The sequence below is a fragment of the Pelophylax lessonae genome, assembly GCF_965119305.1.
Source record: "Pelophylax lessonae genome assembly, chromosome: 8".
Classification (NCBI taxonomy): Eukaryota; Metazoa; Chordata; class Amphibia; order Anura; family Ranidae; genus Pelophylax; species Pelophylax lessonae.
In genome coordinates this window covers 274,109,996-274,136,482 of record NC_138775.1, presented here as the reverse complement: position 1 = coordinate 274,136,482, position 26,487 = coordinate 274,109,996, and the positions used below count along the sequence as shown (strand labels likewise).

Genomic DNA, 26,487 nt, shown 5'->3' with positions numbered 1-26,487 from the left:
TCAATGGCTTGGAAGAAAAGGTCTCCCTGTACGCGGACGATATGTTGATATATCTGGCGGATCCCTATCAATTCCTCCCTATTCTGTTGAATGTTATCGAACGCTTCGGTCACTTCTCTGGTTTCAGGGTGAATTGGAGTAAGTCCACGCTGTTCCCCCTGGATCCCCAGGCTCTGCCCCCTTCCCTTGCTTCTTGTCCCCTCCAGGTTGTGGATCGGTTTCGATATTTGGGGATTGAGATTCAGCTCCCCTTGTCTCGATTCTTTTCCAACAACCTGGATCCCCTGGTTGCCCGTCTTAGGTCCTCGCTGCGGCTTTGGTCTACGCTTCCCCTCACGGTGCTAGGCCGGATTAATATTTTTAAAATGATTTTTCTCCCCCGTTTTTTGTATGTGCTCAGCCATTCCCCGGTATATGTCCCTAAGCGCCGCTTTCAGGCCATTGACTCGCTCCTGACCTCCTTTATTTGGGGGGGTCGGACGGCGCGTGTGGCCAGGGATGCTCTGCAGCTGCCGGTTCTCGCGGGCGGGCTGGCTGCGCCTAACTTGCGTCTATACTACTTCGCGTCTCAATTGGCCCATGCTCATTGGTGGTTCCACCCGGAGGATGCTAATGCTGCGGCTTCATTGGAAGCAGCTATTTTCACCTCCTATGAATCACTGCAAAACTTGGTACATCGAAGGTCCGTTATGGGCAGACCGAACACTGCTCTTGTTTCTGTCACCCTGCGGATTTTCGCGGCTGCGGCCTTGGATGGTTCCGACCCTCCAGAGCTGCATTCCCCCAATGCCCCCCTTTGGAGCAATCCGCGGCTGAAGGAGTTCTTTAGTCGGGATGATGGCCTTTTCTGGTCCCGCCTAGGGGTGAAATCCATTTCTCATTTGTATGTCCGGGGAACCTTCAGGTCCTTTGCGGACATGCAATCTACCTTTGGTCTGCCCCCCACGGCTTACTACCGATACTTGCAATTGAGACACACGGCGGCCGCACAGTTTGGCCTCCGTGATGTCTCGCTTGAACCGACCCCCTTGGAAAACCTTCTTTCTGACTCTTCACATGAGAAGCTGGTCTCTACATATTATACTTGACTTTTACATTCTCACTCCAAACGGCTCGCGGTGGTTGAGTCTCAGTGGCGGGAGGATATCTCGGAATTGTCGGATGAGGTGTGGCAAGACGTCCTTCCGGAACAAATACCTGTTGTTATCTCCTCTAGGGATAGGGTTATCCAATTGAAGCTTCTTTACAGGGCGTACTATACCCCAGTACTCCTGCACAAAATGGGTACATTGCCTTCTCCGCTATGCTCCAAGTGTACTGCTGCTGATGGTTCATTTTTTCATATGTTCTGGGAATGTCCACCTGTCCGGGCCTTTTGGTCGGAAGTCACAGCTTTTATTGCAGATATCTCTCAGTTATCCAATATTTGTAGCCCCCTTCGTTGTCTGCTGGGTTATGTGGATGACGAGGACGTCCCTGCTCGTACTAAATTGTTTCTCCGCTTGACATTCTTTTATGCTAGGAAGACTATAGCTACTAGATGGAAGTCTACTGCTCCCCCTGACGTTCCATTATGGATTGCTCTCATTAATCAGGCATTGCCTCTGTATAAAATGACGTATGAGGCCAGAGGCTGCCCCAAGAAGTTCCGGAAAATTTGGTCTTTTTGGGTGGACTCTGACCGGACTACTTCTTCAGTTTCTGACTCTGCATAGACAATGGTCTTACAGCCTCTGGAAGATTTTTTTATTTTGGCTGGGAGGGTTCTATACTAATGTTACGGCTGACAGTTATGTATGTTATTTTTGTCATGGCTTTTGTTGTGAAATGGAGTCTTGTGTGTGTCTCTTTTGGCTCCTCAATTGACATGATTCCGGTTATTTCTCTGTTATGTATTGTTTTGTTTGTTCAATAAAATACCTTTAAAAAAAAAAAAAAAGAGGTGGCTGTTGTGAAAGACGAGGGGGGGGGGGGGGGAAGTATCAATAAATGGTGTAATACATGCTGTTCATATTCACTCAGTGACTATGGGATTTGTTTTCTGTATTCTGCAAAAATTCCTGGTTGATCCTTCTGCTCATGTCCCCAATTTAGCTAGGGATTTTACAGCTCTGGTTGCAACTCTGCACATGCTCAGTTTTCAGTGAGTTTTCAATACTGAGTATTTTCTCCCTATCACATCTGAGCAGCCCATGTTACTATAGAGCAGTGATGGCAAACCCTGGCATCCCAGATGTTTTGGAACTACATTTCCCATGATGCTCCACTACACTGCAGAGTGCATGAGCATCATGGGAAATATAGTTCCAAAACATCTGGAGTGCCAAGGTTTGCCACCACTGCTCTAGTTACACATATCAGCGTATACACAGTGATAAATGACAGCCCACTCCCTCCCTTAAACACATCTCCCTCTTATTCTAAGACACAGGCTAGGTAGAAACCTTCCCACACAATGTTCTTGCCAAAAAATAATAAAGATTTGTTTTCACATATATACTTGTATGATAATTTAAAACAGTTTATTAACGATTTTTTGAACATGTGCCCAGCAGGGGACTAGAAGTTCCTCTTGCCTATGTTTCCTTGCAGACAGCCTGGGAAAGGTCTGGGTCATATGACAGCTGTTTATATCGATTAGGTTTCAAATAAGCTGTATATCGATTTTTTTTTAAATAACTACAGTGCCCATCACCCACATACAGAAATAGAAGGGACAATGTAAATTAAAAGGTGTGTGTGTGTAGTATCACTTTAAATTGGCTGCGAAGAGGACTGTAAATGGTGCCCAAATCGGATCAGACTCCTGACACCAGATTGCCAATTTGGGTCCCATTCACAGTCCTCTCTCCAGACAGTTTAAATGTTGTTTTCCCCCAATAATCCCATGCTTTAGGACAGTTCAGTATATTCCTTCCCCACGGCTCTTGATGTGTCCACTTTAAAGGTTACCATCCCTGCTGACATCTCTGCTTCTGCTGGATCCCTAGAGACTGTCTTCATCATCTGTTGGTGTGCCTTAGTTTTCCATTGGAGGAGTCATTCCTGATGCTATGCCCTGATCAAGCCACTTTATTGTAAGTGCAATTTCCCTTTAGCTCACAGAATGGTTCTCTAAGCAGGCAGTGTAAGAACCAATATTTGAATCGGTATTACTAAACCCAGGATCCTGCATTCACTATATCGGATCTCCCACAGTACACAGAACATGGAAATGCAATTATTTTACTAAATATAAACTGCTAAATACCTTTTCTCTTTAGCAGTATACAGCAGTCTTGTGACTTATATTAGTGTCTGGTTAAAGCTTGTAGGAGGAATTTTCCTTCTACTCTGACTGTCCAATGAGGCTATAGGACCCCTGACTTTCTGTCTGGACAGTGCTGATTGGCCCTGTGCTGATTACATGCACTCTCTCAAGAAAAACAAAAAAAACTCTCTCTAGCAATACACACCAAACTGAGCAAGTGTAGCCTGACTCCAAAGGCTCTGTCTTATCAGGAAATGGTCTGGAGTCAATGGAAGAAGGGGAGGATCAGAGAAGACAGGATCAAACAACCTTTTTACACAATGCAGAGGATTAACCCCTTTAAGTTAATCCTCTGCATTGTGCTTGTTATTGCATGCTTGTTATACTCACTCAGTAAGTATAACAAGCATGCTTTACTGCATATACATACTGATTTTACTGTTGTGAGTTTAGTAACACCTTAGGTAAATAACATTAAGCATGCTGTCTGGAGGAGAGGGCACAGTGACAGAGAGATGTGCTCATCAGTCTGCTGCTTCTACATTCAATGTCCAGTCACAAGCTGGGGGAAGGACAAGACCTGCAAGTGGCATTTAAAGAGGAAGTAAACCCTCCTCTGACACTTTTACCTATAGGTGATCCTATGATAAGACTTACCTATAGGTACTGTAAATATGTAAAACTGTACCGTTTAGGAGATATTTACCTTACATGCAGCCAGTGACGTCACTGGCGCATGCGCTCTGAAGAAACGGCCGCTGGTGCCGTTCCTTCAGAGCCCGGTGCCGTGACCGTCGGCTCCCGCGCGCGGGAGTGATGTCACCGCGGCTCCGGCCAATCAGATGGCCGGATGCCGCGATCCCAGAAGACGGGTGACTGGACATGTCGCCCGTCATACAGCTAAGCGGATGGCACGGCGGGGACTCGTTCTAAGGTAAGTATTTCATGATGAGCTAGTATGCGCTGCATACTAGCTCATTATGTGTTTCTCTTACAGGTTGCAAAAAGAAGAAATTTTTTTTTTTCAGGTTTATAACCTCTTTAATTACTGCAGGAAAAAATCAGCTCTCCTGCCCTGCTAAACAGTTGTGTGCAGTATGCCAGGGCCGGGTAGTTATCACAAGTGTATGGACAGAAACAAATCCTATGGCAGGTAAGACAGCACCCTTGTATGCAGCCCATCTGTGTGACAAGTAAATATCCCCTGCGCTCAAAAGGTGCACGTAGGCCAGAGAGGCATGTGGGAGGTCCTGTCCATGTTGCCGGGTGGGCAGTATATATAGACCTAACTGGTCATTGTCAATCATGGCTCTGAGGAAGAGGGTTCTCCCTCGAAACGCGTTAGCCACGTGGACACCTTCAAGCTTGCCTGTCACAACTAAGCATCACGGTCCTGTGGTCTCTGGACAGCTGAAGGGACTCTCTCTTTTTTGCTTGTTATAGCGTACTCTTGTGAGTAGAATATATGTTGTTTTAACGATTTGTTAATATTAATATCTTATGGTATTGCACTAGGTCAGTGCACCCTTCTCTTGTTTCTTTTGTATCTCATCTGTGTATTTAGCCATTTTCCTGGATGTCAGTTTTAACTAATTGAAGTAAAGCTACGAGTCACCTAATTGGTTCTTACCTCTGTGCAGTACGCTGGGATGTTGATTACAAATAAAGTGTTGTTCTGTAATTGCGGTTTGTCTGCTTGGCCCCTTACTTTGTGCTCCTTTGCATACAAGTAGTGCTGCGAAGTGTGCTTGGCTGAGAACTTCACTGGAATCCCTGTTTATATAAAAAAAAAAAAAAAAAAACATTTTTAACTACATTAAAACACATTATATTGGTATCTTAATATAATAAACTTAAACTCTGGTCCCAAAAACCTTTAAATATATACATTTCCTTGGGAAGTAGCGGCATTCACCAAGCGAGGCATTTCGTACGCCATGGACATTGGGTATCTATAGCAACCCTATGCTCCGATCGCACCTTCGATGCATTGTCCTTCTGGCAGAAGGTGCAGCTTACCCATTTTCTGCATTCCTTACCTCCAGCGGCTTCCTTTACGAGACGCCTTACGCCAGTGGTCCTCAACTTCGGTCCTCAGGGCCCACTAACAGGCCAGATTTTAAGTATTACCTTGGGGAGATGCAGACTAGAGTACTGCAATCACTGAGCAGCAAATGATATCACCTGGGATGTATTGCAGTTATCTTGCAAATCTTGCCTGTTAGTTGGCCCTGTAGGCCAGGGTTGAGGACCACTGCCTTACGCCCTTCGAGGAGCTCTGCGCGGATAGCTCCCCGCTGCGTCACACGATCAATCTGCTGTACCGTTTACTGTCTGCCCCTGAACCCACTTTCCGGCCTTCCTATATCACCCATTGGGAACAAGACTTGGGTCTGTCTTTTTCTGACCACCAAGTGGACCGTCTTGTTTTTTGCATACAAAACTTCCATCTGCTCTAAATACCAAGAAGCTGGGTATAAGCCCCTTACCAGGTGCTCTGACCTCTGTTGGAGATGTGGAGAAGAAGTGGGCTCGCTCCTCCATATCTTCTAGTCTTGCAGCCACCTTCAGACCTTCTGGTCGGAAGTGTTGCGTATTGCTCAAAAATTTGCGGACCATGCTCTCACCCTTGACCCGGCCCTTTCTTTTGCACCACCATGAGTTCCCGAGGGCGTTGTATCGGAAATCAATTTTACCGCTTTTGTTCGTGGCAGCCAGGAGCTGCATCCCTCTGCTCTGGAAACAGTCACAGCCCCCCACGGTAGCAATGTGGTTACGGAGGGTGGCATATATCAATGAGATGGAGGATCTTGTGGCTGCTGAGCAGGGTGCGAGGGACAGGTTCCTCAAGAGATGGTACTACTGGCAAGAGTTTACGTTTTCCGCTGAATACAGAGACATGGTTGTCTAGACACAACAAAGCTGGTTGGGAGCCATCTCTGCCCCCCCTTCTCCTCCCCTGCCTTTCCTTGTCCTTTCCCTTCCGTCTTCTTTTCTCCACCCCTCCACTTCCCGGACTATACTTCTCTTCATTGCTCTTTCAATACTCTACGCCTGATTCTCGGGCATAAAAAACTTCCTTTCCCCTTGGGCATGCTGGCAGTTGATCTGCCACTCGGAAAATGCTACATCCACATGTCAACGGGGACATGCTTTCCTGCTCCCCTATACCGGCCACTGGACAGCATTTCCCATGTTCCTTGATACATCAAACTCTAGACGGTGTTAAAGCGGAGTTCCGGCCACGGGGGGGGGGGGGGATATTAGCTAAAAATCCCCCCGGGACAGTCAGGGATAGTGTATTCCACAATGGATAGCCTCTGTACTGTCCCGGGTCGCACTTACTTTTATAAGAAATACTTACCTTGAAAATTTCTTCTCCAGCGCTGCCATCTCAGGTGTGGGCAGCTGAAGCCAGCGCGTCTTCTTCTGCGTCCTCTTCCGTGTCCTCTTCGGTCCCACAATGCACTGCACCGGCCCCGACGTCACTTCCGGTGCAGGCGCGTCATCCCTGCACAGTTTCTCGGCAGGCCCAGAAGCTGTTTAGCAGGGAATGCCGCTCCTGCACCGGAAGTGACGTCGGGGCCGGTGCAGGCGCATTGATTCCTGGGAGCGATGACATTCAGCTCCCAGGAATCGATGCAAAGAGGAAGTGACGGTGCGGGCCGCAGAGAGAGGAAGTGGAAGAAAGGGAAGTATATTTTCTTCAATAAATGTGATAATAATTGTACTGTGTGCTGTGCTGTATTTTCTGATATGTAAACAAATAATGCATTCTGTATGTGGGCCAACTAATCAGCTGATCAACTAATCGATTATGAAAATAGTTGACAACTATTTTTATAATCAATTAGTTGTCACGGACCTAGACACAAAGTAGATCTACTTTCTGAGCACCAAATGCTGCAGGGGCTCTGATGGGGGTACCTGATGTAAGGGAGGGGCTCTGATGGGGACACCTGATGTAAGGGGGGGGGCTCTGATGGGGACACCTGATGTAAGAAGGGGGGGCTCTGATGGGGACACCTGATGTAAGAAGGGGGGGGCTCTGATGGGGACACCTGATGTAAAGGGGGGGGCGCTCTGATGGGGACACCTGATGTAAGAAGGGGGGAGCTCTGATGAGGACACCTGATGTAAAGGGGGGGGCTCTGATGGGGACACCTGATGTAAAGGGGGGAGGCTCTGATGGGGACACCTGATGTAAGAGGGGGGCTCCGATAGGGACATCTGATGTAAGAGGGGGGCTCCGATAGGGACATCTGATGTAAAAAGGGGGGTGCTCTGATTGGGACACCTGATGTAAAGGGGGGGGGGGCTCTGATAAGGACACCTGATGTAAGAAGGGGGGAGCTCTGATGAGGACACCTGATGTAAAGGGGGGGCTCTGATGGGGACACCTGATGTAAGAGGGGGGCTCCGATAGGGACATCTGATGTAAGGGGGGGGGGCTCTGATGGGGACATCTGATGTAAAGGGGGGGCTCTGATGGGGACACCTGATGTAAGGGGGGGGGGGGTTCTGATGGGGACACCTGATGTAAGAGGGGGGCTCCGATAGGGACATCTGATGTAAGAGGGGGGCTCCGATAGGGACACCTGATGTAGCGGGGGGGCCTGATGGGGAGACCTGATAATCAGAATGCCCCCTTACATCAGCAATTCCCATCAGAGACCCCCATAGACCGGTTTTTCCCATCACAATGCCTGGGAAGGAAGTGGAAGTTACACACACGGCGTCATTGGTTACCAGGACGCCGGCGGTCCTAGCAACCAATGGCTGCTGCTCAGAGCTCATCCAGCGTGGCAGACTGGTGGGCTGACGGTCCAGATCAGTACATTTTTTCGAAGGCTGCCATACAGTCCTATGAATATTATGGATTGGGGTCTTGTGCTGCATTGCGGACATGTACCTTTATATCCAGCAGGGGCCGCACACTCCTGTCCCGACATTGTCCCTCTGATGTCACCCCCCGGTGGATCGGTAGCAGCTTGGGGACTTCAATTCTCACACACGTGATAGCCCCTCATCCATGGCGCTTCCTTACCACGTGCCGGAAGTAGTGGTCACATGATTACGAGCGGCCACGCCCCCGGAACGCTATAGACTTATTCGCTCAGCGCATGAGAAAACTGGTCTCCTTGGAAACCGGTTAGCGTGCGGGCGGAGCCAGGAATTCCTGCGGCCATCTTTGCTATTGGAGAGTAGCTCCTTCCAGCTATGTGCGCTGTTGGCAGCTGGGAAATTCAATACAGGTAAAGCGCTCCGGTGGCCATCTTTATTATGGTGAAGTGCCTTTTACCTATCATGTGTTGTGTGGGCAAATAGGAAATATAATGCAGAGCAGTAATAGCTACAGCACATCACAGACGGCCCCATAATGCCTTTTGGGCTGATAGCATATGCATGAATACCAGTTTCAGAGCTGTCATTAGCAGCTAACCAAGCACTGTCTGTGCTTGGTTAGTCACTTTGGAGGGAGGAGAGACATTAGGGGAAAGACTCTAAAATACTCCTGAAGTTTCCAAAAAGAGGACCTGTCACTGCTCAAAAATATCACAAGGGTTGGGGATTCAACCAACTGTGATAGCAATAAAGAAAAATGAAAAAAAAAAAAAACTAATTTAAAAGCGTTCCTGTCCCCCCCACACAATTGTGTGTGTAGATCCGGTAATCAGCGACTGCACTGCACATGAGAGGTATCACTACGATCATTGGAGTGAGAGCAATAATTCTGGAGCCATAATTTCCCATTAACTACAAACTGACAACCTGTAAAGGCTTTTACCTGCCCCCCACCTGCCGCTCTGACAAATGACAGCAGAAGGGTGGCGCTCTCGTTCTGAGATGAGGTCTAATGACGTCGTCCCACTCTCGCTGCACTTGCGATCGATGGTGCGCTGTGTCCCTGGGACAAGGTGCATCACTGATCCTGGTAAAGAGCCAATAATGGGGCTCTTTTCCCATGTGATCAGCGGTGTCCACGTGTAAACAAGGAAATTCCAATTATTGTCTCTCCTCTCCTCACACTGGCAGCATGTGGAGAGCAAATCAGCGGCATTCCCTCACAGGGTAAATCTGCACAGATTATCAGGGCACTGATGATCAGTGCGGTCCCAATAGTGCACAGCAGTGCTGCCAATCAGTGCCCATAAGTGAAGCCTATCAGTGCTCCCAAACAGTGCTCAACTGTGCTGCTTATCAGTTCCACCTATCGGTGCTGCATATTAGTGCCTCCTTATCACTGTCCTTCAGTACCATCTCATCAGTGGCCATCAGTGCAGCCTATCAGTGCCCCCTAACAGTTCTGCATATCAGTTCCACCTATCGGTGCTGCATATTAGTGCCTCCTTATCACTGCCCTTCAGTACCATCTCATCAGTGCCCATCAGTGCAGCCTATCAGTGCCCCCTAACAGTGCTGCATATACGTTCCACCTATCAGTGCTGCATATTAGTGCCTCCTCATCACTGCCCTTCAGTACCATCTCATCAGTGCCCATCAGTGCAGCCTATCAGTGCCCCCTAACAGTGCTGCATATCAGTTCCACCTATCAGTGCTGCATATTAGTGCCTCCTCATCACTGCCCTGCAGTATCGTCACATCAGGGCCCATCAGTGCAGCCTATCAGTACCCCTAACAGTGCTGCATATCAGTTCCACCTATCAGTGCTGCATATTAGTGCCTCCTCATCACTGCCCTGCAGTACCGTCTCATTATTGCCCATCAGTGCCGCCTCATCAGTGCCTATCAGTGAAGGAGAAAAATTACTTATTTACAAAATTTTCAAACAGAAAGTAAGAAAAAAATATTTCTCACTTTTTTCATATTTTAGCAAAAAATAAAAACCCCAGTTGTGATTAAATACCACCAAAAGAAAGCTCTATGTGACTCAGAAAAAAAGATAAAAATTACATTTGGGTACAGTGTAGCATGACCGCGCAATTGTCATTCAAAATGTGACAGCACTGAAAGCTAAAAATTGGCCAGGGCAGGAAGGGGTGAAAGTGCCCGGTATTGAAGCTGTTATAGAGTAACCTATGGACAATTTTAGGTGCCATCATTTGTCTTTTAAATTTTGCCAAAAAAATTGGGTATTATATAGCGTTTGTGTGCACTAAAATTAATTAAAGCAGGGCCCTCTGATTCCTTTTGTACCAAATTGTATTGTAACTGTAATGTCTGCTTTGGTGCTATATAAATCCTGTATAATACCAATAATAATAATAATAATTAAAGTGTATTTTTTTTTCTAATAATTTAAAAACTCAAAAATAGTTAAGTTTTAGGCCAAGAGGGGACTGATGCATGGGGCTAAGCGCATCCTCGTTCTTTGTCATTGCGTTTAATAGATGGCTGCGCAAATATTGTGTAAATAAAATTGCAGCAGCCACCATTTTATTTTCCAGGAGCTTTGCTTTTCGAAGAATGGAATGTTTGGGGGGTTCTAAGTACTTTTAAAACATGTATTTAAACATGTATGTGAAAATGTCAGAACTGTCATGGGCAGCAAGTGGTAAATAATCGTGAGTCTGTTTTTTTTTGTTGTTTTTTTTATTTGCATGATAGTGAATGAAATGTTAATTTTTTACATTTTGGTACATTTACATAAAAAAAAAATAAAAAAAAGACCAAGAAAAGTGTTTACTGCAAGTAGCCAATCAGCATTCTGTTTGATGATGCCATAGCTTCTGCTGGGCTACCTTTGTGAATGAGCAGCCAGGAAGAGACGCCATAGCTGTTGCTCAATGAAAAGAGACACATAATAATATATTCCTGACAGGCAGCATACGTTTGGGTAGCCCCACCCTCGCTCTTACCCCATAGGACCCCACACCCCGTGGCGTTGGCAGGGGGGGGCTAACCCAGGCTACAGCCCCAAGTGGGCCCCCAAAAAGCCCCAGATCTCCTATCCCTAATGCCAATTATTAGCCCTGGGGTTACTTTGCAGGGCCGATCCTGGGCAAGTGCATGCCAGACTGCCTCTAAAGGGAAGGGGGGGGGGTGAGCGCCACCAGTTTATAGATAGTGGGGATCTCCTGCTTACCCGGGGTGGTCAAATGTAATACGAAGTCCCGCCTCCTGGACCGGCTCCTATGATGGACATCTCACTGGTCCAATGCCAAGATGTGTGACGTCCATCATAGGAGTCGGTCCAGGAGGCCGGACTTAGTGTGACAACGGCCGCGCCAGGCAAGCGGAAGATCCCTGCTCTGTGTAAACTGGCTGCTCTCCTCTCCCCATGTACTGACAAGGCTGTGTTGATGGGCATTGGTGAGGCTGCATTGATGGGAACTGGTGAGGCTGAGCTGATGGGCACTGATGAAGCTGAATTGATGGGCACTGATGAGGCTGCATTGATGGGCACTGATGAGGCTGCATTGATGGGCACTGATGAGGCTGCACTGATAGGCACTGATGAGGCTGAGCTGATAGGCACTGATTAGGCTGAGCTGATGGGCACTGGTGAGGCTGCACTGATGAACACTGAAGAGGCTGAGCTGATAGGCACTGGGCATTGGGCATGGTGGGGCATTGGGTAGGGGTGAGGGGGGGCATTGGGTGGAGCTTGGGCTGGACTTACTTTAAAATGTGGGAGGCGTTATCAAATTTACCTTTAAGCTGAAGCCCCTGGTCTTTTTCCCACCTAGCAACACCACTGCCCATTCCCATAAATTTTCAGAAAGAGCCAGAGGCTGCGTTCCTTTTTTGTCCTTCTCACTCAAAGGACCATTTTTAATGAAGTTTTCCTACCTTTTGGAAGTATCAGCGGCTGGGTCTCATGCGGGACAGCTGTGTGGATGTCAGGAGCATCCTGTGGTGTCCAGAAGTCTTCCAGGATGGCTCCGGTTTTCACCGAGTCCCAAGCTATCAGCTGTGTGGGGTTATGTCACACGTGCGCAGATGATCGATACCTAGAAAACAGAGGCTCTGCCATTGGTGGGTATTTGTGTCGGTCAGATGCCCTGCAATCAGCTGGTGACCATTAAGTGTGCCCAGCATGGTTGCTGCAGCTTCTGTTCCTGCTCTGGGATTTGGGTCACCCTGTGGATACATCAGTTGCCCTGTGGAAGAGGTCTAGGTTATGTGAGTATGTTTGGCTTGAGGTCAAAAGGGACTGTTAGGGAGAAACTCCACTTTGGTTAAAAAAAATAATAACCAAAATGTTTTTTTTATGGAGTTCACTATGCTCTGGGTGTTTGATGTGCATGGCAGCATTTTATTAAAGTTTTCTACCTTTGCATTTTTCTGTCCTGAGCAGATATCTGTTTCATTACTCACCTGCTGGGATCGTGCATTGATGTGAGAACCTGCAGTGTCAGTATTCCTTTAGCAGTAGTTAACCCCTAAGGGGATTTTTCCTCACCTAGCAAACATGAACAAGTGTTACATTGTCTTTTTTTGGACAGTTTAGGGAACTTCAGCAGGTTGAATTGGGAAGGTTATTTAATAAATTGCTACATGGCATGAGCAGCAATTTTACATTGTTGTACGTTGTAATATTTTTTTCTTAACAATGTGGAGTTCTCCCTTATGCCTCGTACACACGTGCAGATCGTCGGCCGAACGATCGGCCGTCTTTTGTCCCCGGGCTGTCGTGTCTGTTGAAAAGTGCAAAAGACTGCACAAGAATTTTGTCCGCCGACTACAGCCGACTGCAGAAGTGATGTCATGTGATGGTTAACTTTCCGTGTGTTTTTTCTTTTCTGAGCATGCCCAGTCTTGCAAATCTGCTGTCTGTCGGCCGAATTCTGTACTGACTGGCGAACAATCGGCCGCTCTGGTGTCGGCATACAAAAATTTTAATGCTTGCACGACAGATTCTTTTCGGCCGAAAGTGTGCTGTCGGCTGTCGGAAGCATCATACTAACAAGCCGAAAATCGGCCGATCGGTCGTCGGCCGAATCTTTTCGGCCGACAATCTGCACGTGTGTACGGGGCATAAGACCTATGTTAGCTGGGATTTATTTCTTACTGCGATAGGTCCGGCAGTCTAATCCCTCTATGCTGTGGCTGCTCTATGCAGGTTATAGCTGGAGGGGGCAGTGTCTTCCTTACTGGTACTGTTCCTGTATTGTCACCACTTCTGCAGGCCTTTTAAAGCTGGTGTATGGAAAGCTGACTAATGGACACTTGCTATTAAGCCTCTTCAGATCTGCATGTATTATGCACATAATAAAGTGGGCCTTTGGTGCTCGTGCCTTGGCAGGCAAAATCCTTTATGAATTGTGCAGCTTTGTTCAAGTATCCAGGGAGAAAGATGGCAGCAATCAACAAGTTGCCACAGGTAGTCAAGACTCTATATGAGTCTGTTACAACTCTCCCTGTGCAAGGATTCCCTACTCTGACCATGTCAAGCCTTGTCCTTGCAGGTCCAGTCAACTGGACAACTTAACCCTATTCAAACAATACCTAAAAGAAAGATGCGGATGAGGATGATCTTTAAACAGGTTTTTGTACCTCCCTTTTGAAAGGCTGTTAGGATGCCTAAAATGGCAGAGGTACCTGCAATGCAAGTATTTTAGCACTTTCAAAAGAGTACATTGCCTTTTTCCCCTATGATGTTTAAGCTAGAAGCTCATTCTTGAAGAGGGGTGCAAACTGAACAGAAGGACAGAGCAGCAGCATGTCTTAGTGGTCAGCACCTTGCAGTACTGGGTTGCTCAGTTCAAACCCCAATCAGGACACTTCTACCTGCACTGCAGGATGTCAGATTAGGCACTTATGAGGAAGAGGTTTTCCAACAAAATGAGTCACCAATTTGGTTGACGGGACCTTCATGAATATCAGGTCATATGAATATTCTCCTTCCGAAATATGGGGGACTTTAATTATCCAGATATAGACTGGCCAGAAGGGACCGCGCACTCAGCCAAGGCTCGGCAGTTCCTAAATGTTCTGCAGGACAATTTTATGGGTCAGATGGTGAACGCTCCGACAAGAAACAATGCGGTACTTGACCTACTGATTACCAACAATACAGACCTGATCATGGATATAGAAATACGGGGCAACTTGGGAGACAGTGACCATAGGTCAATTAGTTTCAGTATTAATCATAGTAATAGGAAACACAACGGTAATATTAAGACTCTGAATTTCAAAAGAGCCAATTTCCCCAAACTGCGCTCTCTGCTAGAAAATATAAAATGGGATAGAACCCTGCGAACAAAGAACACAGAGGAAAAATGGGAGTGCTTCAAGAGCATATTAAACAAAGGGATTGGCCAGTGCATTCCAAAAGGGAAACAAATTTAAAAGAGCAAAATTAAACCCTGGGTGGCTAAACTCCAACATAAAAATGCCTATTAATACTAAAGAAAAGGCCTCCAAAAATACAAGACTGAGGGGTCATTGGCAGCATTCAAGCATTACAAAGAGTGTAATAAGAAATGTAAAGACGAAATCAAGGTGGCTAAAATAGAACCCGAGAGACATATAGCGGAAGAGAGTAAAAAGTTAAGTTCTTTAAGTATATAAACAGTAAGAAAGTGAGGCCAGAACACATTGGCCCCATAAAAGACGACAAAGGAAATATGGCCACAGAGGACAGAGAAAAGGCGGAAGTGTTAAATAATTTCTTCTCTTCAGTCTTCACAAAAGAATCGGGGGGGGCTACACTAACCCAACTGGTAAGGTTAAACTAAATAATACACCTCAGGAAGTACCGCCATGGCTAACAGAGGATAGACTTAGAACGAAACTAGAGAAACTTAACATAAATAAAACACCTGGGACCAGATGGCTTGCACCCGAGGGTTCTTAAAGAGCTCAGCCAGGTGATTGCCAGACCAATATTCTTGATCTTTATGGATAGTCTACAGGCGGGTATGGTGCCAGCTGATTGGAAAAAAGCCAATGTGGTACCAATATTTAAAAAAGGGCCGAGATATATCTCGGGTAACTATAGGCCGGTCAGCCTAACATTAGTAGTCTGCAAGATTTTGGAGGGGATGTTAAGGGGCCACATACAAGACTTTAGTAATGAAAATGGTATTAATATTAGTAATCAACATGGATTCATGAAAAATAGTTCTTGCCAGACCAATCTATTAACCTTCTACGATGAAGTGAGCAGCCACCTAGATAAAGGTAAGCCTGTGGATGTGGTGTATCTGGACTTTGTAAAGGCCTTTGACACCGTTCCCCACAAACGCTTACTGTACAAACTAAGGAATGTAGGTATGGACCATAGGGTGAGTACCTGGATAGAGAACTGGCTCCAGGGGAGAGTTCAGAGGGTGGTGATTAATGGGGAGTACTCGTATTGGGCGGGTGTGGAAAGTGGGGTCCCCCAAGGTTCTGTCCTGGGGCCAATCCTGTTTAACTTATTCATAAATGATCTAGAGGAGGGGATATCCAGCACAATCTCGGTATTTGCGGACGATACTAAACTAAGCTTGCCAATATCTTCTATGCAAGATGTGGAAACCTTACAAACGGATCTGAACAAAATAATGGGGTGGGCAACTACATGGCAGATGTGGTTTAATGTTGAAAAATGTAAAATAATGCACCTGGGCATCAGTAATGCGAAAGCAAGCTACTCACTGGGGGGAAACCTCTGGGTGAGTCTAGGATGGAAAAGGACTTGGGGGTCCTAGTGGACAACAGGCTTGGCAGTGGCATGCAATGCCAAGCCGCTGCAAGCAAAGCAAACAGAATGCTGGGATGTATAAAAAAGGGGATTCACTCCAGAAATAAAGAGATTATTCTCCCACTCTACAAGACTCTGGTCCGGCCACATCTGCAGTATGCTTTGCTGTCCAGTTCTGGGCACCGATCCTCAGGAAGGATGTGCTGGAACTGGAGAGAGTGCAGAGAAGGGCAACAAAAATAATTAGGGGAATGGAGGACATCGGCTATTAGGAAAGACTACAAGCACTGAACTTATTCTCTCTGGAGAAGAGACGATTGAGGGGGGATATGATATCAATGTACAAATACTGTACTGGTGATGACCCTAGCATAAGGAACAAACTTTTCAGAGAAAGGGAATACAATAAGACACGTGGCCACTCACTAAAACTTGAGGAAAAACGGTTTAAGCTTAAAAAATACGTAGGGGGTTCTTTACTGTCAGAGCAGTAAGGATGTGGAATTCTCTTCCACAGGCAGTCGTATCAGCAGGGAGCATCGATAGTTTCAAAAAACGATTAGATGGGCACCTTAAAGACCACAACACACAGGGGTATACAATGTATGGTTAACAGCAAACACACACACACATAATAGGTTGTACTGGATGGACTGATGCCTTTTTTCAACCTCACAAACTATGTAACTATGAAAATTGATATGTGTATGGCCAGCATAAGGCACGGTTCACACCTATCCTGTTTGCTTTTGATCTGTACAGAACACTGGTGAGACCTCACTTGGAGTATTGTGCGCAGTACTGGAGGCCATATCTCCAGAAGGATATAGATACTCTAGAGAGAGTTCAGAGAAGAGCTACTAAACTAGTACATGGATTGCAGGAAAAAAATTACCAGGAAAGGTTAAAGGACCTTAACATGTATAGCTTGGAAGAAAGAAGAGACAGAGGGGATATGATAGAAACTTTTAAATACATAAAGGGAATCAACTCGGTAAAGGAGGAGAGCATATTTAAAAGAAGAAAAACTACCACAAGAGGACACAGTTTTAAATTAGAGGGGCAAAGGTTTAAAAGTAATATGAGGAAGTATTACTTTACTGAGAGAGTAGTGGATGCATGGAATAACCTTCCTGCAGAAGTGGTAGCTGCAAATACAGTGAAGGAGTTTAAGCATGCATGGGATAGGCATAAGGCTATCCTTCATATAAGATAGGGCCAGGGACTATTCATAGGATTCAGATATATTGGGCAGACTAGATGGGCCAAATGGTTCTTATCTGCCGACACATTCTATGTTTCTATGTTTCTGCAGTGCGTTTTTGCACACACAATTTTGCTGTGATTTGCGTTTTGCATTTTTATGTTTTTTTTTGGCCAATGTAATGTTGGGCAGATTAAAAAACGCAAATAAGAGCAAAAACGCACTACATGCTTTTCTGCAGCTTCTCCATTGAAGTCAATTGAACCAAAAAAAGCACTGTTTTGCGTTGAAAAAAGTCCTTGACCCTTTCCAAATATGCAGCGACTGAAAAAAGCATAGATGTGACCGTGTCCAATAGGAAACCATGTTAAATGAACTGTAGTGCTTTTTTGTAAAAAAGCATCAAAAAAACGCATCAGTGTGAACCAGGCCTAAGACATTAAAGGCCCGTACACACGATAAGAAAATCTGAAGGGAAATTTCATCCGACGACCCCTCTGCCGATTTTCGGATTGTTAGTATGGTGCTTTCGACAGCCGACTCCGACTTTTCGGACGAAAAAATCCTGATGTGCAGGCTATAAAATTTTTATCGGCCGTCAACACAACGTCCGATTTTCGTCTCATTAGTACAGATTTCGACGGAAAAAAATCATAAGAGCAAGACTAGGCATGCTCAGAGACGAAAGAACACATACAAAACAATCCAACACATGACATCACTTCTGAAGTAGAATTCTGTCATACGGGAAAATTCGTATGAAAATAACCTCTTCACTTTCCACATCAGAGTAGCATGCCACAAAAAACGGACGACAGATCGTTCGATAATCTGATCATGTGTACGGGGCTTTAGTATAATCTGTCATAATGGGGTTAAAAAAACTAAAATTAGCCCTTTATAGTACAAAAAAGAGCTGATAATTGCTACTATAAGGGGTTCATTCATACTTTGAAACAGTGAAAGTAATAATATATATTACTTTTATCATATATATAATAATAAATACACCCAGAGGTAGGATATATGGGCATTTTAACTAGGAGTCAGACATGAAGCTATATGAAGGGTGGAATCTTTTATATTAAAATAGTACTAAAAGCTGAGACTTTTTTTTTTTTTTTCATGGATATGATCATGGTCATTTAAAATCGAATGCACAACACTAGTAAAATTTCACTTTAAATGTAATTGTAATGCCTTATATTACCTCGAGTCTATCAGCCTCCACCTTCTCTGGGTTCAGATGCCCATCTTCCCTGCACACAGTCTTTAAAGTGATTTTTTTTAAACAACAAACCTGTTATAATTACCTGCTCTGTTTAATGGTTTTGCACAGAGAAGCCCTGATTCTCCTCTTCTGGGGTCCCCCACCGATGCTTCTGGGCCCTCTCGCCCTTAGAGTGCCCCAATAGCAAGCTGCAAAGTACAGTATAGAGTGCCCCTGTTGCAAGGTAAAAAAAACTTCTGCCTTAAGAACCACTCACTTCCTGCCCAGGACTACATGTCCCATGAGGCATCGCTCCTCACACATTCACATTCACAAGTTCTCAGGCACTTACTGACATGTATGGAGGGTGTACTGAGCTGTATGTGTGCTTTTCTTTATTTCCTGATATGTAAACAAATAATGCATTCTGTATGCAGGCCAACTAATCGGCTGACCAACTAATCGATTATGAAAATAGTTGACAACTATTTTCATAATCGATTAGTTGTTTCAACCCTAATGGTTTGTACTACTACATTATATATATATATATATATATATATATATATATATATATATATATATATATATACCTGTATGTTTGTTGAATAGAAGTTGGTTGATGCTTCTTTGTTTACTTCCAGACATTTAAGAGTGTTGCTCTTCCTGAAGAAGCAGGCTGTGTCCGGTGAAACACGTTGAAGAAACTCATCTGTATGACTCTCAGTAGTTGTTTGAGTCCAGGGTCCTGACTGTAATTGTCAAAATTACAATTGTAGTCTGTGCAAAGTTATTGTATGTTTAATGTGTTATTTACCCTTCTTTTGGGGACTTTAAAGCGGAGTTCCAGGCACAAAATCGATATTTTTTTTTTTGTGCCCGTCCGCTTCTACACCTTCACCTGAAAAGGAATTGGATAGTTAGGTTTTTTTTTTTATTTACTCACCTTGTAATTGAAGATCGAAGATACTCACCTAGTCTTCACTTCCTCCCTCTGTGCCGCGGCTCCGTCGTCACTTCCGGGCTTGCACTGATTCCTGGGAGCTGAACGTCATCGCTCCCAGGAATCAATGCGACGGCACCGGCCCCACTCGTCACTTCCGGGCGACGCCGCATTCCCCTGCTAAACAGCTTCTGGGCATGCCCAGAAGCTGTTGAGGAATGCGGCGCCGCACCGGAAGTGACGAGCGGGGCCGGTGCAGGCGCATTCTGGGAGAAGAAGACGCGGAAGAAGACGCCGAAGAGGACCGCGCCGGCTTCAGCTGCCCACAAGAGAGATGGAAACGCTGGAGAAGAAATTTTATAAGTATTTCTTCTAAAAGGTAAGTGCGAACGGGGACAGATCAGAGGCTAGCCATTGTGGAATGTACTAGCCCTGACTGTCCCGGGGGTATGTTTGTTGAAAAATGATTTCTGTGCCCGGAACTCCACTTTAAAAAGATTGTATTTTTTAAATTTTGTATTAATAAACATAATAGATTGGTATACTTATATGGTGTGGTACTGTGAAAATCCTACTTAATTAATCTTTGGTTAGGGATGTTTTTTCTTTGAGTTAATGTATTATTACAGGATGTGGTACCAATAAATCCAGTAAGTAATGGAGGAAGGCTTTCCGCCCCTTTCCCCCCAACCACTTTTATCTATTTACGAAAGAGCTGTAATGTGGAAAATAAAAGGAATTGCATTCTCTGCCCTTTTATTTAGTAAAAGAAGTAGCTGGCTAAGTAAATTATCTGGTCTGGTTTACTGTGAACAGAGGGTGAGAATAAGTTCCTACAGTGAATGGGAACCTCCCGAGGTGAAATCCTTCTAGGCCAACCTTACCGAGCTCCGCCCTAGGTAAAACCCCTCCCCGGCAGGTGTCCATCAAGGGCCAATCAACAGCCTCCCTCAGCACTGCTTCTCCATCTTCCATCTGACTCCCCTACTGGCATGACTGATGTCTATTTAAGGGCTTCTTTAGCTCCCTTCCAGGCGCCCAACCTGGGCATTGGCTAAAGGCCCCTGAATATTCAAGGCAATTCCTCCTAGCTTCCGTCCGCTATTTCTAGAACGTTCTCCAACATTCAAACAGGGAGAGGCACCAGAGAGCTGGCAGGATGAGTATTCCAGCCCTGGCCTCTAATAACACTGACCCAGATTAAGTGATTCAGGTTTATCCCTGGGCCAGACTATGATTTTGCCTACTCTCACTACCAGTAGCACACACCAGAGGATGGTACATAACTGTTGGAGAAAAATCAGTGTTCAACGCTATGTCCCTTAAAATGACTTCATAGTCAGTGTCAGGACAAGTGTCACTGGCAGGTAAAAAGACATTATTTTTCCAGTGTGGGTGCAGTAGTTTGGCCTCCCAACACAAGGGCATTATGCACATAAGAGCAATTCCATCATGCTAACACTTGACCTAAGTAATCAAATAAATATGACAGTATGTGGTTCCCCTGCACATGCCAGCATATAAAAGACATTACACATCAAACCGTATACCTAAAAACCAATACAATTTACAGGTATACCATTTGATGCGGAACTTCCTTTATATGTCTTTTAGTATACTTGTGTAGCACCCTCCAGTGTGCTACTAGTGTGAGAGAAGGTAAACTATAGCCTGATTCAGGACTAAGCTTGGGTCAGGGTTTACTAAAGTTCAGGGCTGGGTGACTCATACAGACAGCTCGCTGGTACCTCCCCCTAGATCTGGAAGTTTGGAAAAACTTCTAGAAGTTAGTGGGCAGAGGCTAGGCAAGCTTAGATACCACAGAAGAAGAAACTTGAGTTGTACAGGATAAAGGAGAAGGCTCAAAAGGAACTGTAAATGAGGAGGAAGTTGTCCCTGGTTTTGTTACTGTCAAGTTGGGCATCCCCTAAATTCCCTACCTATCCAAGTTACCCCCCGCCCCTAATAAGACATGAAACCAAAGCTCAAGGGCTGTTCACTGACTCTGGATGAAAGCTGAACATGTTATGTGCCTGGCTGTGCAGCAGTGGGGAACCCTGTCACCTGCACCCCCTACAGGGGTAGTGCTACACTTGCACCAATAAGGAGCATACCACATTTTCACTGTTGCACTGTTGGTATCCTCTTTATTTACTACAAATATGCTAAAAGGCAAATAAGACATTGGGGGAGATTTACTAAAACTGGAGCGTGCAAAATCTGGTGCAGCTCTGCATAGAAACCAATCAGCTTCTAACATCAGCTTGTTCAATAAAGCTTTGAAAAAAAAAACCCTAAAAACTGATTGGTTTCTATGCAGAGCTGCACCGGATTTTGCATGCTCCAGTTTTAGTAAATCAACCACATTACATGCCAAACCTTATACTTGTAAATTTTTTATTGTTTTTCAGGTATAGGGTTTGACATATAATGTCCTTTATATGCCTTTTAGCATATTTGTAGCAAATAAAGAGTATACCTTTTAGCTATTGTACTGTTGGTGGTGACAGGACAACCCCTTAAAAAATGAATCCTTGTGCACAGCAATAAAAACCTGACAGGGATTCCAACCATTCCATACCCTGTGCAAAATAAAAAATGGTTTGGGCTATATATATATATATATATATATATATATATATATATATATATATATATATATATATACACACACGCTGACTTTGCAGTAACTAAATCACTATTGCAAAACAAAGCTAGCGAAGTAGGTCATATAAAGGAGATCACCAGGTAGCAGTATGTGTCAGCAGTAGAGGTGTTGAGAAGTAGAACCTTGATTTAAGAATACTAAGTTCAACATGAGGCAACCAACAGAGTTCAGAGAAGGCTCAATAGTCAGTGCCTACCCTCAAGGGTATCAGTCACAAAATTACAGAGTGATGAAATGTTAGTAGGAAGAGTCTCCAAAATAAAGACATCCTATGACACATAAAAGGAACTCCTCATGCTCTTGTAGGCATAAGAACAATAGTATCTGGTTAGGGTCTGAAACAGGTTTTCTTGAGGGTTACATAATAATGCATAACATTTATTGTGGGAAAGGCCATGGAATGTGTCACAGGCTATCTTCTACGAGGGTCCTACTGTCTGCCAAAAGAATTTGTATCTCTTTCCATCCAGTGCTTCTCCACCAACTTCCCCCTCTCTATTGCCTATCTCCACAATTAACTGCCCCCTCTGTACTACCTGTCTACACCATCAGCTGCTCCCCATTTATTGCCTGTCCTCACCTCCCCCTGTACTGCTTGTCCCTTCCATGAACTGCCTCCCACTGTACTGCCTATGTACACCATCAACTGCCCCCTCTCTATTGCCTATCTCCACACTGCCCCTTCTGTACTGCCTGTCTACTCCATCAACTACATCAATACTCCCTATTTATTTCCTGTCCCCCCCATCAACTGCCTCACCCTGTACTGCTTGTCCCCACCATCAACTGCCTCCCATTGTACTGCCTAACTACACCATTAACTGCCCCCTCTCTATTGCCTATCTCCACAATTAACTGCTCCCTCTGTACTGTCTGTCCCTTCCATCAACTGCCCCTGCTGTACTGCCTGTCCCCTCTATCAACTGCCCCCTCTCTGTTGCCTATCTCCACCATCAACTGTCCCCTATATACTGCCTATCCCCACCATCAACTGCTTCCTACTGTACTGCCTGACTCCACTACAAACTGCCCCCTCTGTACTGCTTGTCCCCATCATCAACTGCCTCCCTCTGTACTATCTGTTCCCGTCCTCAACTGCCCCCTCATAATGCCTGTCCCCACCATCATCTCTCCTCTGCCTGTCCCCACCATCATTTGTCCTCTGCCTGTCCCCACCATCATCTGTCCTCTGCCTGTCCCCACCATCATCTGTCCTCTGCCTGTCTCCACCATCATCTGTCCCCTGCCTGTCCCCACCATCATCTGTCCCCTGCCTGTCCCCACCATCATCTGTTCTCTGGCTGTCCCCACCATCATCTGTCCTCTCCCTGTCCCCACCATCATCTGTCCCCTGCCTGACCCCACCATCATCTGTCCCCTGCCTGTCCCCACCATCGTCTGTCCCCTGCCTGTCCCCACCATCATCTGTTCTCTGGCTGTCCCCACCATCATCTGTCCTCTGCCTGTCCCCACCATCATCTGTCCTCTGCCTGACCCCATCATCATCTGTTCTCTGCCTGTCACCACCATCATCTGTCCCCTGCCTGTCCCCACCATCATCTGTCCCCTGCCTGTCCCCACCATCATCTGTCCTCTGCCTGTCCCCCCCATCATCTGTCCTCTGCCTGTCCCCACCATCATCTGTCCCCTGCCTGTCCCCACTATCATCTGTCCCCTGCCTGTCCCCACCATCATCTGTCCTCTGCCTGTCCCCACCATCATCTGTCCCCTGCCTGTCCCCACCATCATCTGTCCCCTGCCTGTCCCCACCATCATCTGTCCCCTGCCTGTCCCCACCATCATCTGTCCCCTGCCTGTCCCCACCATCATCTGTCCCCTGCCTGTCCCCCCCATCATCTGTCCTCTGCCTGTCCCCACCATCATCTGTCCTCTGCCTGTCCCCACCATCATCTGTCCCCTGCCTGTCCCCACCATCATCTGTCCCCTGCCTGTCCCCACCATCATCTGTCCCCTGCCTGTCCCCACCATCATCTGTCCCCTGCCTGTCCCCACCATCATCTGTCCCCTGCCTGTCCCCACCATCATCTGTCCTCTGCCTGTCCCCACCATCATCTGTCCCCTGCCTGTCCCCACCATCATCTGTCCCCTGCCTGTCCCCACCATCATCTGTCCCCTGCCTGTCCCCACCATCATCTGTCCTCTGCCTGTCCCCACCATCATCTGTCCTCTGCCTGGCCTGTCCCCACCATCATCTATCCTCTGCCTGTCCCCACCATCATCTGTCTCCCTCTGTACTGCATGTTCCTGCTCTGTCTTGTCCACAGTATCAACTGCTTCTTCTCTATTGCCTATCTCCAGCATCAACTGCCCCCACTGTACTTTCTGTTCTCGCCATAAGCTGCCTCCTCCACAATCAACTGCCTCCCTCTGTACTGCTTGTCCCCACCATCACCTGCTTCCCTCTGTACTGTCTGTTCCCATCCTCAACTGCCCCCTCATAATGCCTGTCCCCACCATCATCTGTCCTCTGCCTGTCCTCACCATCAACTGTCTCCCCCTGTACTGTTTGTTTTCACCATCAACTCCCCCCCCCCCATCATTGGAAATCAGGGTGCGATTTTTTGCATGTGCCTATAAATGTGGGTATGATTTTGTGTAGTTAAAAGTAGGATTCTGGTCACCTTGGATATTGCTGCATCACCTCTATCAAGGATGCAGGTGACAAAGTGACAACTCATGAACACAATTGAGGAACAGTTGTCATCCCAGAACAGGAAGTGCCTGAACATTGACCTTCATGGCAGGATTGTCTTAAAACCGCAGATTTAAAGTGAGAACTCCTTTTTAAACGATGTGAACACGTTGCGGCATGCATGACATTTTACTGGCTGGCTTTGGATGGTATTGATAAGATAAGGTCACATTGTGAAATGTATATTGTTTAGGCGTGGTGTATTGCCAGTTAAATCTAGGGCAATATCTTGTGCTTTGTGGTGCCATTAAACCTCTTTCTAGCGAACCGTAAACTTTTCACTGGGGAAAAGTCCCCCCGTCACGTGATTGGTGAGATTGAGGTCATGTCTATGTGTGTATCTGGTGCACAGGGCAGACAGACAGTCAAAGTTGCATTCTGAGAGGTTGCATTTGTGTCCCAGATACTTAAGAGGAAGACACAGGTAGGCGGGAGGTTTGTAGTAAAGAGCAGATAAAAGGGGAAATCACCATCACAGCTCTGCAAAGCTTCACAGCAATCAGAGATGAAGGTAGGTCCCTCAGAACTATTAATTACTATGCTGCGGCTAACAGCCCCCCCCCCCCCCCCCCACCACAGCACCCAAACCCCTCTCTGTCCATCTTTCCTTAGCAATCTACTCTGATTTTGGACTTATTTCTACCAATAATGTTTTTCATCTGCATGCATGTACAATATATCTAATAGTGTTCTATATCTGCATAGCTAGATTTCATTACCAATAGAGTTTATATTGTTCTTTAAGGATCAATTCACCCAACATTTACATTCCTGACAGGTAGGATTTTTGGTAGAGGAGACCCTAGGGGTGTCTTCTGTGATCACTGCTTCTCCCTGCCTGTCTGCGTCTGCATGCGCAGCTCAGCATTCATTTACAGGATTGTTCTGTGCTATGATGATGTGATTCACATGCGCATGCCGCCGGTCAAGCGGCCGAAGGGTCTGATCCCAGAAAGAAGATCGGGAGAAAATTAAAGAACCCTGGAAAGCCGGGATCGCTGACATCACAGCGCTGGATGGAATCGCTTGGCAGGTAAGTCAGCCATAATGTGGTAATCAGTGTTGGGGTAGTTACTCAAAAAATGTAACTAGTTACTTCTGTAAATTGTAACGAGATTACTTTACTAGTTACTGCATTTGAAAAGTAACTTCACTACTTATTACTTTACTCTCCTCTTTCTTAATTGACCGTGGACACTCTTTCTGCATAGAGTTTATTGTATAAACACAGGCTTTGGGAAACATGAGAACAAAACCTGAAAAAACAGAATAAAACATAAAGTGCAACAAAAAGTCATAAACTTCACCCCTCTCTATTCTTCGAAATAACGATTGTATCGCACGGCTTGGGTAACGAAGGAAAGCGCGTTCCTATAGCCTAGTAAAGTAGTGTAGTTACCTCCTATAGCCTAGTAAAGTAGTGTAGTTACTTCCTATAGCCTAGTAAAGTAGTGTAGTTACCTCCTATAGCCTAGTAAAGTAGTGTAGTTACCAATATTAGTATTGTAACTAGTTACATTACTTCGTTACCAAAAAAAGTAATGTAGTTACTGTAATCCGTTACTTTGTAACTCGTTACCCCCAACACTGGTGGTAATATATTGCAAACTAGCACATTATAGCATAAGGGTCCTTTCACACGGGCGATCCGATCCGATCCGCCTGTCAGTTTTTCAGACGGACCGGATCGGATGCTCCATGCATCCCTATGGGGCAGCGGATGTCAGCGGAGACATCTCCACTGACACCCGCTGCTATCCGATTCCGATCCTGTCCGTGAAATCCGGACGGATGGAAACCCTATTTTCCATCCGTCTGGAGGATCAGATCGGATGAGAACAGACAGGCGGTCCGTTCTCATCCGATCTCCCCATAGAGGAGAGCAGGGATCTGACAGCACA

At 45.9% G+C, this 26,487-nt stretch overlaps 2 protein-coding genes across 2 annotated transcripts in view; one reads left to right on the top strand and one right to left on the bottom strand.

Moving 5' to 3' along the window:
• The window catches only part of RRP7A (ribosomal RNA processing 7 homolog A), a 32,805-nt gene extending 24,505 nt beyond the window's left edge, over window positions 1–8,300 (bottom strand). Inside the window, exons 1-2 of the mRNA XM_082264926.1 lie at window positions 8,163–8,300; window positions 4,881–5,023 (exon numbers count right to left, since the gene is read on the bottom strand). Of these exons, the coding sequence (XP_082121052.1) occupies window positions 4,881–5,023; window positions 8,163–8,202 (183 nt within the window). The 5' untranslated portion in view covers window positions 8,203–8,300. The remainder of the gene's footprint in view (window positions 1–4,880; window positions 5,024–8,162) is intronic.
• A 16,721-nt stretch (window positions 8,301–25,021) lies between these two features.
• IL23R (interleukin 23 receptor) overlaps window positions 25,022–26,487 on the top strand; it is a 120,346-nt gene continuing 118,880 nt past the window's right edge. The window contains exon 1 of the mRNA XM_082264986.1: window positions 25,022–25,097. The gene's annotated coding sequence lies outside the window, so the exon portion shown is untranslated. The remainder of the gene's footprint in view (window positions 25,098–26,487) is intronic.